This window comes from Passer montanus, unplaced genomic scaffold, assembly GCF_014805655.1.
Source record: "Passer montanus isolate IOZ18808 unplaced genomic scaffold, ASM1480565v1 scaffold22, whole genome shotgun sequence".
In the NCBI taxonomy this organism is placed as follows: domain Eukaryota; kingdom Metazoa; phylum Chordata; class Aves; order Passeriformes; family Passeridae; genus Passer; species Passer montanus.
Genome location: NW_024366815.1, coordinates 12181868 through 12196509, shown reverse-complemented (window position 1 = coordinate 12196509; position 14642 = coordinate 12181868). Strand labels below are relative to the sequence as shown.

Genomic DNA, 14642 nt, shown 5'->3' with positions numbered 1-14642 from the left:
CTTGTGCTCCAAACCCTAAAGATATTGTGAATTTTGCCAAACAGAACTAAGAGCAAGAGCTATGTGATTTTTCCCATGCTGCTAAATCTTGACTATAGGTCTGATCTTGTTTCTTCTGAAGTCAAGATGGGTTTTGCCACCAATTTAAGGGAAAGTAGAATAGTAACCTATGACTTCTTGTATGAATAAGTTCTTGAGGTAAAGAAAAAAAACCCCTCAGTAATGTATAGTATTTTCACGAAAATCAGTACTTTACAATAATTTTATTTTTAGTTTGCATCCAAAAGGATTTTGAAGAAAGGATTTTAGTACTCTATTTAGAAGAGAGCAGCTCACATGAACAAGCATGGGCATGTTCCATCCAAACTACTAGACAATTTACCACTGTATTTGATTGACTGGCTATTTAGTTCAAACAGACATTGAGAATTAAAAAAAACCCAAAAAATAAAAACACACAAAACCCCCCCAACAAAACAACCATTCTCATCTAATTGGCATGTTCTTACTGTGTCATAATAAAACCCTAAATATTTGTCTTAGAGGAAACATCTGGAGAAAAAGCATAACAGTTGGTAACTGTCTTCCCCTTTTTTTGCTAAACTGTTCATGCAACTCAGAGTCCGGCATCCTAAATCACTCTGGAAGGCACCAGCAGCCCACAAGCTTTTTCGGTGAAGGATTTAATATAAAAAATATATAAGACTTTCAACTTTCTAAGAAGCAAGACTTTATGCTGGTTGCTCTGTAGTAAACATTGTTCAACCAGTGGCTTAATATTGTCCCCAAATCCTGACCATAATGGGATTGTGAAAATCTCTTACTTCATGTAGGGGACTGCGGTTTTCACAAGTTACCAGAAGGTCACTAGAGTTGTAAGCACTAAGTTTGATCCAAGAAGTAGTCAGAAAAACATGGAAGTTGCAGGGAATGCATGCTAATCTTTCAACCAACAGTAATTAATTATACATACAGCAAAGAGAATTCAAACATTCATCACTCTGCGCCCTTAAGAAGATCTCAGTGAACAGAGGTCCTATTTTCTGTTATTTCAGAAGACATTTTTGCTACTTGCTGTTTAGAATGTGTTCTTTAAAATTCTATCAATTGGCCAGGCCAAATTACAAGGATGATTAGAAACGTTTTTATGCCTAGAACTGGCTTGCACTGGAGAAAAAAGCCTTCCTTAATCTTTTTCTTATTAAGAAAATTGTTTTTTTAGGCTACTGACTAGCTACACTATTCTGGCTTCAGAACAATTGTGTAGTTTTGGACTGGCCAGAATATATTCTAAATTGTACTTAAACATCTGTACAGATTTTATTCCAAAGTATCTAAAATAAGCCTTCACAGAAGACCCATGTACCCGCAGAGATTGAAAGGCCAAGGAACAGATCACACTTCACTGCATCCCATGGTGTCCTGGCACCTCACAGCTCTTTGCAGACCTCATCAGGGCAGATGTTTCTCATGCATGTGCCAGTCAACTAAGAGCAGAGCAGGAAATGATGGACGGTTTTGCCACGGTCTCTGTTGCTCCTCACCTGTGCCAAGCAGCTGTCTCTTGGCAAGGAGATAATTCAAGGGTAAGGTTAAAAACACAAGAGACATTTTCCTGCTCCCTCTATCCAAGTTCAGCACATGAAAAATTGCAACGAAATTTGCATGAAAAAATAGCACTAGAGGACTGGAATGTGTGCTCGCAGTGTTGGACACCATGTGCAAATATGAAAAAGACTGAATTTTTTCCCCCTTAACTGCTTATTTCTGGAATGTTCCTGGATACAGAGATAATGAAACCACATACAGCTGTGCAGCCTTATCTATCATGATGTATAATTAGCAGTTTCTTTCATTAATTCCTTAATTTAAATGCCTTAATCTACCTCCAGCAAAAAAGAGTTGAGGAAGAGGGCTGGGAAATAAAAAAAGTAACCTCACAAACTAAGAGGCTTCTCTTTGAGAGAGACTGCTGGAGAAGCTATAACATGCTTTGGAACATTGATTTGCAGTGCACCATTCAGAAGTTTCTTTGCCAAGAATAGTCCTCCATTGTTATCTGCTATCTACCAATGGTATCCAAGCAGGATGAAGAGATCTTGGAAAAACAGGTGATAGCATTGAAGTTTTCTCTCCTAACCCCAACAAATAAATTCCACTGTTATATCTGTAAACAAGACATACAAACCTGGTGCAGCCATGCCTTGTGCTAGGTTGTCGTGGTAACTCTATCCCAGCAAAAACCAGCTCAGATGTGCATTCCCTCTCAGACTACAGATCTCAGGTTGCGCTATGCTTCCTTCCCTTCCAGGTGGTGAGCAGGAGGCTATGGAACCAGAGTGCTCAAACATGCTGCATCCAACAAATACAACCCCAGAGAGGAGAAAGAGCAAGGTAGAGTCCACTTGAACTATACCCTTCTAATGTTCTTGAGTGGAATAACTTGGCTTTGCCACTACCTTTACAGTTTAAGAGCATGCACGTGTTTTACAGGGAAGCATCAAAATGTTCAAGGAAATCAGAGTTAACTTTGTTTTTCTAAAACACAGACACTAAAAAGAAAAAAAAGAAACTGCAAAAAACCCACAGAGAAAAATCAACTCCATCTATTTCACTAAAAAGGTAAAACAGTTGAGTCTTAAATGGACTCGAAGCAACTGCCATTCCTGCAAGAAGTCTCCCTTCTGCTGGAGCATCTTCTTGTCCCAGATGCCACTAAGTGATTCGCCAGCACAGATGGAAACTGGCATGTTTAGACCTACCAAAGGCAGAACTTACTTCTTGCCATCAACATCCACAATCTCCAGTGAAATTATCTCAGATACTGACCTCTGGGAGATGTTCTAACATAGCAAATGATGAGGAACATATACAAACTGATCTAGTGGATTATATGAGAAAATTGTCTGACAGTTAACTGAATGGTTAAAGATGTTTTTCATCATTCATGTCATGGTTTACATAGTAGTTTTGAAGTAGAAGATAGTCGCAAAAGATTTTTGAAGTGTAGAAACCATATGCAATCACATCTTTCCCTGGATCAGGGCAATTGTGGGTTTTTGAAAATCTGCCTTGAGGATCTTGTCAGCTGAAAAGCCATCAGCTTAAATATAATTTCTTAATGCTGTCTTACATACAAACTATTTTATAAAGTGGGTCAACATGTGAAAATAAGGAACAAAATTTAGGTGCTATTCTTGTGCACTGCGGCATACAGTATTTATAAAAGACTGAACAAAAAGCAGTCACATTAGTACAAAAGGTTACACCTGCTAACATTTTATGATTTCAGGCAATGTCCAACGATGCAGGCATTTCTACAACACAGTGGAAAAAAGAAAATAAGCAAAAACCAAAACCCCAACAAAAAATCTACACAAGTGCCTTCTCTTAATAAAACCATCATAAAATAGAATTGCATTGTAGACATATATTTTGCTGAAGGCATGAACAAAAGTTAGCAATTATTAACCAGAGCTACTACTGTTTTTTTGTTTTTGTTTTGTTTTTGTTTTTTTTTTTTAAACCAGAAAGTCTCTCTAAGTTCTCTCAAGCAGTTAGATTCTTACCAAAGTATTCTCAGGACTTAATATCCTTCTCCAGTTAAAATAACCATGTCTTTAACGTTGTGTAATTTCCTTTGTCATTCTTAGCTATGAAAATAAAGAAGTTCTTTGTATTCTGGACTTCAGATTGATTTCATGGATGTTCATCATGGAGAGTGGCTTTGGTAAGACACAGATGTGAAACAGTGCATAGCCAGCTGCAGTTACAGACCTGTGTTCTTTCACACAAGAAAATCTGGAGGCATATATGGCATCACACAACTATTTAAGTGGGCACGGTTATTTGCTCAGGGTGCTGAATGATCCATTCTTGGCAAACACTTAGTACAATGTATTGCTAAAACTCACAAACTGATGTTATCATATGCAAGCCTAAGTAAGAACTATTTGCTAACCAGTGAAGGTTTTTTTCAGATGTTCCTGGATCACAGCTACAGGACCAAGACGATTCCAATGAGAAGTGTAGCTAATTCACCTTTGCCATGCTTTACATCTGCCCCAGCTTCCATGTCAGCACAAGGTATTAGCTGACTAAATCAGTATAAGAGAAGGCTAAGAAAATGTAAGCAAAGTCACTCAACATAGTGCCACCTTTGTAATCATAGAAAGGCATATTAAAATCAGTATGATACAAAACAGAAAAATATTTGCTACAGCATCTATACAGGAATCTTATTATTTCAGCTTCTTAATGCAAAATGTGTAAAAAAGGCTTTAAAAATGTATTAGATTAATTAGATTGATACAGTCAAGGAAAAAAAATTAATTTCAGTCACACAAGTCTATGATCACCTCTGAGGATTACAAGGGCGTTCTATGTACCCCAAGTGATATATTTTTCAAAGGAATATCTATTATTCAATTCAAGTACTATTTTAAAAAGCTCTCTCTCTGTTTAATTTTTATGCTGTGAGGATTAAAAGGCGATATTGAAGACGCTGTATTTAAAGGCCCTTCCTCCTCCCTTTGCTTCCTTCCTCCTGTACCAGCAGGTGGGGCCCCGCATCAACCATGAACTTGCCCAGGCCCTCTATCCTGCACTCGTACTTGCACAGCCTATCCTTGTGCTTCCTGTGGTGCTTACCAAGGCTTTTTTAGTTATTATCAACCCTGATATTATCGCTGTGAAAAAACTGCTCTGTCTCACTTCAGTGGAGCTTGCAAAAATCTTTGCCATCATCGGTGATAAAGCAGTTGGCAAGGACTCTGTTTTAAGATGCATGCACTTATCTGGCAGCTAAAAATTTGCCTAGAAATGTTATCACAAGTAGCCGGCAAGGCTTTATGGCAGGAACTTGCCACATTTCTCAGTGCAAATCAAACTCAACTGACGTGAAAATTCATGACTGCAACTAAGTTCTGACAACTGCAGCAAAGGCTTACACTCAAACTGGTTCTAAAAAGAAAGAATTAAAGGGTTCTGGCTTGAATGGTAAATATATTTACCATTTGTATTTGTCATGAGATAGTGACTCATCACTTCATCCCATAATTTCCTTTTTCCATTTGCCTAAATCAGGCAAGATGACCATTTTCTTGCAAATGGAGGCTCCAGGTTCACCGCATTTCACTCACTCTTATGGCCCTCAATACACAAATCGAAATAATTTTCACAAATTGATTGCTACACTGGCTTTATAGCAAAATTAAAGAAATAAATCCTACAACACATTCAGTTAAACCATGCACAAACGGTTTTATGCCCTCTGTCAGTTTGGAACTCTATCAGATATTGCATAACCTGGTTGGTGAAAGGAAAGAGTTTCCAAATGTTATGTGTCATTATCTTTGTGTAACTTGCTGATCTGTATCTGTTCTAGGAGAAGAGTGAAAAAAAGTTTGGACTTTTTCTTTAAAAAAAATCTGGTTTATAGCTTCACCACAAGAAGGAAGAGCTTCAGATTATTTTTAGGCTCAAAATCAGCTGAAATAGTACAAAGTGTCAACATAAACAACCTTTTTAAGTTACACAGGAAGTTGCAGGAAGTGCCAAAACATCAAAACAGACAAATTATTAATATAAAGTTCTGGTCTGCCCTTCTGCAATCTGATCTTCATTTCAAAGTGAGAATTTAGCATTCCAAGTCAAAACTGTAAGTACTTCAGTCCATCAATCAAAGCTTTATGTTCCAAAGTCTGCTTAAGATCAGCCTTCCCATAAGTAGGGAAATGATACTGTATGAATAAACTCTAAATGTATATGGCCATATCAGATGAGTTGAATCAACGTTTGAAAAACGTATCTGGCCTTCGTACAGCTTATGCACCTTCCATTTGCAAAGAGCTGAGGAAAACTGAGATAAGTGAGAGGAACCAGCCTAATGTAACTTCAATTAAAAAAAAAAAAAAAGTCACTCAAAGACAGAAAACCCCTGTCTTGTAAAATCTTTACTGCCTCACATATACTTCAGATATCTAAAGGAAGGGGGGAATAAAGATGACCCTATGCAGTCTCTCCACTGTTGCAAGTACCTCAATCCTCCCACCAGCAGCCAGGCACCCTTGCCTGGTGGGGAAAAAAAAAAGTGACATGTTGGGTCACTTGGAACCTCTCAACAGCAAGAGGAATTCCTTCTGCCTTGCCATAGCTCTGGCATTGCATCAGGCCTGAGACTGGAAGATGCTAGAGACTTCTTGGGGTTTTTGCTTCTCTTTTCTTTCCATATCCTTTCAGATGCAATTGAAAGAAATCCTCAGAAAATCAGAATAAATCTAGTTTTTATTGACAAAAATAAGGGGAAGACAGGCAAAATTTAACAGTCCTAAAATTTCAGCCAAGGAATGCCAATTCTTGTCTTAACTAATGGTTCAAGAAACTTAAAATAAGTGATGAATAAAATAAAAATATGGGGAAAGAGTTAATAGAACTTAAGTGGAGTTTTGTTTTCAGATTGGCTTTTAAGATTTAGGAAGCTCTATAAGACTGACTGCATAAGACACTGGCCTGATGAGCAGCTCTGCCCATGTCACCAGCCTCATTGACTGCAAAGTGTGTTCAGATGTCTATAATTATTTGTGTATGAGTAATACACCATTGTGAGTACTGGCAGCATTGTGCTTAAATACTGCAAATTAGATCTAATACAAATCAATCTGGACATTGATAAGCAAGTGATCAGGCTTAATAAAGACAAGGGAAAAAACACTTCAGAGTGAATAATTAAGTATTAAAGAGTATTGAAAGTATTAAAAAGTGTTTTCTTCAAAAAATAAGCTTAGGTATATGGCAAATTAAAGGAACTTCTTTGATTTTGCATGTATATTCTTTGAAATCGCAAATTTCTGATACTCTTATTCAACATATATGCAACAGGAGTACATACAGAATTGACTCTTTACAGAATTAAAAAAGTATACAGATCACAAATAAATGAAGAAGTCTTAAGTTACAGTTGCCCATTAATTTGTCATTTTAATCCACAGTACTTTCAATTCATCAAGTAGTGAAAATGTAAACTTGACTGCATTCGGTCATGCAAGCTTCACACTACACATTAATTTATTTGAAATACTCTCTAAGGGTGTAGGGAGAAGTATCAACTTGGGAAGAATCTTTTGGCTTACTGCCCATTACATTGGCTGCTGGACAATGTTAACTGTGCTTTTCCCTGTCCCAAATAACATACACAAAAATAGTGAAGCTGCCTAAAAGTCAAACATATATTGCTACATTGTTCTTTATCTGAACTATATTTCTGCCCTCACCTCTGGTTTTACCCCAACTTTTGTAGCATTCTGCTGACTTAAAAATTTCACCTTCATTTGTTTTTTATAATACTCTTTCAGAACATTTCAAAATCTGTTTCTAAGATTCAAAGCACTCTCTGCCTTAGATGTCTTCAGAAAAAAGATCTGTAAAGAGACTACTTATAATTACTTTTCTTACTTTATTTTAGGAAAGCATACTTTATTTTAACAGTAATTAAGCCTGAAGTTCAAATTTCTATTCAGAAGGGTCTAATCCCTGGTCTTAGGGCATTATGGAGGTGTCTAGCCTCTTATATGAAGCTTAAAATCTTTAATTCAAAACCAGCTACAGGAACAGTTTGGTTTGGCTTTCTTTTTTTTTTGACCAGAAGAAAACAATGTTGGACTCCAAGCTGATTCTTAAGCATTTTAAAGCACAGCAGGATTATGTGTGCAGGTTTTGAGATGAAGAGTCTCAGTTAAATCACAACATTTTCTTCAGAGTCCCATGGTATTAAAAATAAACACATTGCATGTAAATAGTACTTTGTCTAAGGGCAATAAATCTTACATAGGAGGTTACATATAAGCAAAGCACCCCCAAATCTGCAGCAGAATTTCCCAAAGTAACTCCCAGCAGCTGAAACTCCCATAAATGTCTGTTACAAACACAGTCCTGGGGCAGGCTTGGAAACAGCAAGCTTAACGCCAGGATTTCCCAGCGCAGTGCTGTGGCCAGCTCACAGCATGGCGCTGTGAACAGAAGCATCGAGCAAGCATGAGCACAGAAACCAAAGAAATTACAAAGTGCTACTTTTTAAACCAATAAACATCAAAGCCAGGATGCTGGTTGCTTCATCACACCCTGCACATGTAAAGAATGGGATTTTCTTTCTATTCTCTACTGCTCAAAATGGCCTGTCAGCATTGAGGTGTCTATCCAAAAACCACATTTCCTCTGCAGTGACATAGCTATCTCACAGGTGGATTAAGAAAAGAGCCAGTGTCACCTGTGCAGCAAAATTAATATCCAATACAAGGAATGATCAAAGATGTAATAGTTTTCCTTTTAAAAGGAAATACTCCATTTTCAGAGCTACGACAATGAAAGAGAAAACATGAGGCTCTAACTAGCAGTTAAGAGTTAAAGGACTTCAGAGATAGGGACAGTATAAATTAAAATCCTCTACAGCCTCATCTGCCCTCAACTTCATCCTAACAATGATTTACATCTAGGCACTGCAGACTTGTTAGCAACACTTGCTGCAGTGCTTCAGAGCACTGCTATATAAACCAGCGCAGATTCACTCATTATTAAGTCCCCACCAACCTAGAAATGCTTCTGCCAGGTTAAGTTAGTTGCCACATACATTTTTGTATATTTCTGCCCTTATCTTTGCTGGTTATCAGCACAGCTGAACATAAACTTATAATATGCACAGAGGGATGAAAGTTGATAAACTGATACCACAAATTTGCAAGTGATGCTGCAAACATTTCTGTGTAGGAAGTGTGATGATACTATTCATTACTATGGTGTCACTGTGAAAATCATGACCACATGCTACAACTCTTATTACCTACAGTTAGAAACCCAGAGAATTTATGAAGTATTAGAAGGTGAAGAAATATAAGCCATTCTAGACTTCTCCAATAAGCTGTAATGTCTATTCTAAAATGTACTTGGCTTATTGATCTGTAAAAACCCAGCTATCTGAATGTCAGTAGGTAAAAGCGACAAAATCACTTGGAGAAAGAGGTTTTTTTGTTTCTTTTGGTTTTTTACCCCAAGTTTTTTTCTAATTATAAAAGACAAGACTTGTTTCTTCTCTTAACAGAGACTCTTAACAGTACTCTTTTATCAGAAGAGTTCTGATAAAATTCTGAGTTATGCCTAACATACTGTTGCAAATAGAGGTTAAAAAACAACTTAGGAAGGTATTTCCTCTGTTTAACCTTTTTTCATATAAGGCTGTCTTTATCTACTGCATGCCATACCCCCAAAATGATAAATCTGAATTTCTCTTCATTATAATTTCATTGTTAGTTTTAAAATACTCATTTTTACCTTTAATGCCACAGGTAACCCCCCATGACCAGAATATATCTTTTTATGCTAGCAAGAGATTTGTAGTAAGAACAAACTTTTATTTAGAATGCATAGTATTGGACTCACAGAGAACTTTCTCAATAGTGAGTCTGATGAGCCACAAAAGGAAACACTTCCATCAGTTTCTTAGAAACCTAAAATAAATGTTAACTGGCTCATTTTCCACTTAAGTTTTTACAGTGAAGAATTAGAAACATACTTTACAGCCTGTGAGATGTACCTCACAGTAAGTCACTCGTCCCTGCACCTGAAACAAACCACACAAAACTACCAAGTGTGTGAGCTAAACATCACAACGTAGAAACAATTCTTAATTGACTGAAATGAGCTGTACACTAAAAAAGGCTGGCCAGCAGGTGCTATATACATGAAAGTACACTCAGACAAGACTGTGAAACAAAAATACCTGAAACCATGCACCTTCTGAATACTGACCTTGTTGCTCACTCTCTGATTCAGCTTTTGCGGGACTTGGTGCTACTGGAAGAGGCCGAGGAGGACGAGGCTTTGGAGTGGGGGGAGATATTTTCTTTCTTCCAATGTACTCTACATAAGTTCCTGGGAAATCTCCCCTCTCCCCTGTGGTTTCATTAAAGCCATTCAACCAACCAATTTCCTCAGGTTTTGCTTCTTCTCCTTCACTGAATCCAAGTGCTAGTAAGGTACCTTTATTCACAGTTAATATATCTCCTAAGTGCAAGTCAATATCTTCTTCTCGCTCTTTTTTGTAGTCATATAAAGCTCTGTACTGATATCCCTCAGCACTCATCTTGGCAAATGACTTAACATTCACAAGTGTTACTAAACAGTATTAAAATGCAATTGTCCAGTTACAGTTTTATGTACAGAGAAATTCAAGATGAATTAAATGGGATGATGAAAACGTCTCTTAAGTAATAAAATCCAAAAGATAATGAAAAAACACAGTCTGCCTTTTCACTGCTGATGTTTTTACCAATGTATTTATTCTTAGTCACTGTCTGCTGCAGAAGTTAAGTGTTCCAATTCTTCTGTGTCTAGCAATAGTCTTCCAATTAGTTCTTTTCCTGGGCTTCCCGGCACTTTGTCTCCATACACAAGTTCAGCCAACTCTTTAGCCGGTCACGCTTTCTTCAGATGTATTTGCCACAGACTGCCCACATACCTTAAATATTCTGCCACCAAACTCTGCACACATGCTTTTCCTGGAAAGAGAAGAGAAATCTGATTAAATAATTTCACATTCTCTTGATGACTGTGAACTTGGTATTGTACCTCTGACTTAAGCTTTCTGCAACCCCAGCAAAGACTGTGTTCCACACAAGAATCCTACCTGACAATAAAATCAAACAAGAGCACAAAAATATCTACAGGTAATGTCTGCATTTTTATAAAGGACATATGTCAAATTACTTGAACCAAATGTGTACCCCTGCAGTATGAGGCACGCTTCCTTCTCTGTGACTTACAGCTACTGAAAAGTCTCAGGGTGAGAGGGCTAAGCCCTGGAGCTATTCCTCTAGCGCAGTATCTAACCTGGCAGCGAGATTTTATATATTATCTTCCTGAAGCCAGACAGCCACACCCCTTCTCCACAAAAGGTCTGTCAAGACACAGGAGGAGCTTACTGTAATTAGCATTGACCAATGGGGTATCTAGTCTCCTCCTGTTTATGACAAGAGTGAGGATGGGCAACAGCCCCCACCCTAAAGCCTGTATTTCAAAAATCTTTTGGAGGAACGTGTCTTCTTGTAATCTGTAGAAGAACCAAAGACTCAAAAGAACTTTTACCTGATGACTACCATATTTTCCCTTTTGCTGTTTTTAAAGAGGGGCTTTACCACTCCCCTATCTTCCAGATGTTTTTTAATGTGTTTATGGTATAATACTAGAAAAACAATCAGCAACTGAAACAGGCACACCCAGACCACCTAAGCAGCCCTAGCAGGAGTGAAGTATCAGGCTGCATGCTTAAATTAAATTAAAGGCAAGAGAACGCAGGCCTGAACTTTTAGCTCAAGGTTGCCCAACCATAGAGTAAAAGAAAAAATATGACTAAAACACAAATCTATTTGGAGAACAGTTGCTTGAAGACATATAGAACAGTGAAAGCTTTCTAAACATTATTTCAACTGTTACTCATTTTCATCTAGTTAAAAAGACAAGCCAAATCATAATTTGAAATGCTATACTGGAAACCAGAAAGTACTAACTACACAAAGCTGCACTCAAAGTTCTAAAGTACATCTGAATAAAAGACCTGAGAGGGCTGTGTAATACCAGCAGGTAAATATTGACTATGTACTATGTATTCAGTGTATAGAAAGCTCTTCTCTTTTTTTTTTTTTGTGAAACACTCCCTTTTTACACTGTAAAGAGACACCAGTAGACAGAGCTGGAACAGGGAACATCTGACAGCTCTTTTCCACACCATTTTTTCTAATGCCTCAGTCATCAAGTCCTTTGAAATGTGACTAACTGACAAGCTAAGAAGTGTTTATAAGAATGCATACGGGCTTTCTGTGCCAGTGAATGAACCTGATCCCTAATTTGTATGTGGCTCCTCTTCAGCCCATCAGGTCCCTGCAGCATTTGCACATCTCTCGTGACAGAGCACAGAAGAAAATCTTGTTAAGTTCTGGAAGAATTTCCTTATCATCCCTTGCAACCAGTTTTTGTTGTAGGAATTATGAGAGCCTGAATTAGACTTCCTGTTTCAAAAAGCTTGCACATAAGTATTTATTTTAACAACTTGAAAATCTATCCACGTGTATTAGGCACCCAGCTCCAACCAAAGTTTTAATGACATTAGAAGTTTCTGCAGCCACTTCTGAAAAACCAAACTATGTTGCCTACCTGACTGATGCTACCAAATATCACAGACTTTGTAATTAGAATGAATAGTTTCACTTACATTTAATTTTGCCTCTTCTACCAGAGAAAAGTCTATCAACAAAAACTGGGGAAAAAGTGTCAATGTATCAATTAAATAGCAGAGAAGCCTTTACAAAAGCATGGATTTCTCCTGTTTCATGTAGCAAGAGAAAAAAAAAAAAAGCACTTACACAGTTTTGATCCAAGCTGGATTTCTCCTGTTTCATGTAGCAAGAGAAAAAAAAAAAAAAGCACTTAGTTTTGATCCAAGTGTTATGATTAATACAAATGTTTCCAATCAAAACCAACTATGTACACAGCAAAGCCTGATAGAAAATTACCACTTTGACTACTTTAAATACTCTGAAATATTTATTTTCTTTTTAAGGAAGGTTCAACAAGTGCTCTGCTACAACTACTTATTTAACTCCTACTGCCTATGGGCATTTTGGCAGCCAACGAAGTCTTCTAAACACTGCATAATTCAACTGACTTGACCTACTCCTCTGATCTTTTATTATCAAACGTATGATAGCAACTTTATGGCCATACATTTAAAATTAGTACTTCTGTCTCTTATGCATCTCTTGAAAATACAGAACTGGAAATGTTGTAGTAGAGCTTCTTATGACAATTTTAAAGCATATTTTAAAAACTCAAACCGTTAGAAAAACTCAAAGAAGTTATGGTAGCAAAGTTTCTTTAGATCCAGTTTCCCTGGGGCTCAGAGCTGCAGTACCTCTTCATACTCACTTATCAGCACCACCCTCAGTACAGAGTACCTGGGATCTGCCCTCCTGATCTATGGTTCATGTACCTGGAGACACTCCTGTGAGTCAGCCATTCTGAACTCCTTGGATTTACGCCTTTTTCTATTGTTACTATGTCTCAGGTTCAGGGATGAACTAAGACTCAGAGTTCAAGAGCCTTATATATAGATCTAACACAGGGACAAACACCAGTTTTCCACACCTGCCTAGTAACACCACTAGTGTATCCAAAATGCTCTCTTAGAGTGCTTGGCTAAGCTCCTGTATATAAAAAAAATCCCTTTACTCCACTTGAAATTACACAGCCTCTACATACAGGCATTTTGACTCAAACTGACTTAAGCTGACTAGTCCAAGCTATATATTTGGACACCATTTTAAATAGATTAAAACAAACAAACCAAACACTTCAGGGAAAAAACACTCCTCTATTTGAGATGATTTTATTACTGGATTTCCATTTGGCTGGTCAAATGGAAAAGGAGGAAGAAGTATTGTAAGAGAATCAATGTTCATTTGTTTTTTATTTACTGTGTAAGAGCATGATGCCCCTAAAAGATTCCTGAGTTCAGGCAGAATTCCAGTCTCTCAGCAGAATGCCTTATGTTGAACATTTCAGTAGGGATAAAATTTAAAATTCAACAGAAAAACTCAATATATTCCTACAAATTTAGGTGGAAAACAAAGGGGACATGAAATATTCCCCTTCACCCTCCCCTACTTCCCGTGTTAAAAATGACATCTGGCTCCCACTTCACTGGTACCCAAGGGTTTCCTCCCACACAAGCTATCATGCCTTTGGGGCTGGAGAATAAAAACTTTTACAACACATATATGTGCACAGTGATACCAGAGGGATGGGCTGGTTACTGGTACAGCATGCCTAGTACAAGATGCAAAGATTTTCTTCACCTTTATATTAACAAATTTAATAACCGTATTTCCTTGCACTGCAATTTCTCTAATACTAATTCAAAAAACCCCCAGACAAATAGTGCCTAACACCAGCTCCCTTCCACTGCAGGAGAAGCTCGGTAGATAGAAGAGCAAACTAACATACTCAGGGGGACACTGAAATAATGAGAATTGAGGTGTAAGCAGGAAAATTTGCTTGGAGACCAAGTCTTCTCCCCACTAGGTGTCTACGCACCTGTGACTCAAACTGCAGCTTTCTCTGAAATATGCTCTCCAAGTGGAGACAACCAAGTTCCACATTAGAACACTATTTTCTGCAAGAAAGTGAGGTCTGTGATGTATCACGTAGTAATACCTTTATACTGCTTCCAGTCTGAAATAATTATTTTGAATCTATGGAGATTCTATCACAAGTCTTTGAACGAGTCCAAACATATACACATGGAATAAGTACTCTAAGCACTGTACACCACATCTCATTCTGATACATCTCAAAGCCTTATAAAGGCTGCAAACTACGGACGAACGGAGATGATAATTAAAAAAAAACTTAGGAAAGCAGTACAGTCTGAACTTCAGTCCCGCTGAAAAGGCCGGCAGGTTAACCACTCCGGAGCCCTGCGCCGACATGCAGTCCCCGCCGCAGAGCAGCCGCGCTCCGGGGGCCGGTGCCCGGGGGGCTGCAGCCCCTCCGCGGCCGGGGCAGGGCTGCACCGAGCCGGCGCTCCCCGGCGGCGCGGG

The 14642-nt window shown here is 38.0% G+C and overlaps 1 protein-coding gene across 2 annotated transcripts in view; it reads right to left on the bottom strand.

The window, feature by feature from the left end:
* Window positions 1-14642, bottom strand: part of PIK3R1 (phosphoinositide-3-kinase regulatory subunit 1) — a 60100-nt gene that overhangs the window by 44992 nt on the left and 466 nt on the right. For both annotated transcript variants that reach the window (XR_005627513.1, XM_039709665.1), the window contains exon 2: window positions 9799-10547. Coding sequence is in view for 1 of the 2 variants with exons in the window: in XM_039709665.1 (XP_039565599.1) it covers window positions 9799-10132 (334 nt within the window). In the remaining variant the exon portion in view is untranslated. The remainder of the gene's footprint in view (window positions 1-9798; window positions 10548-14642) is intronic.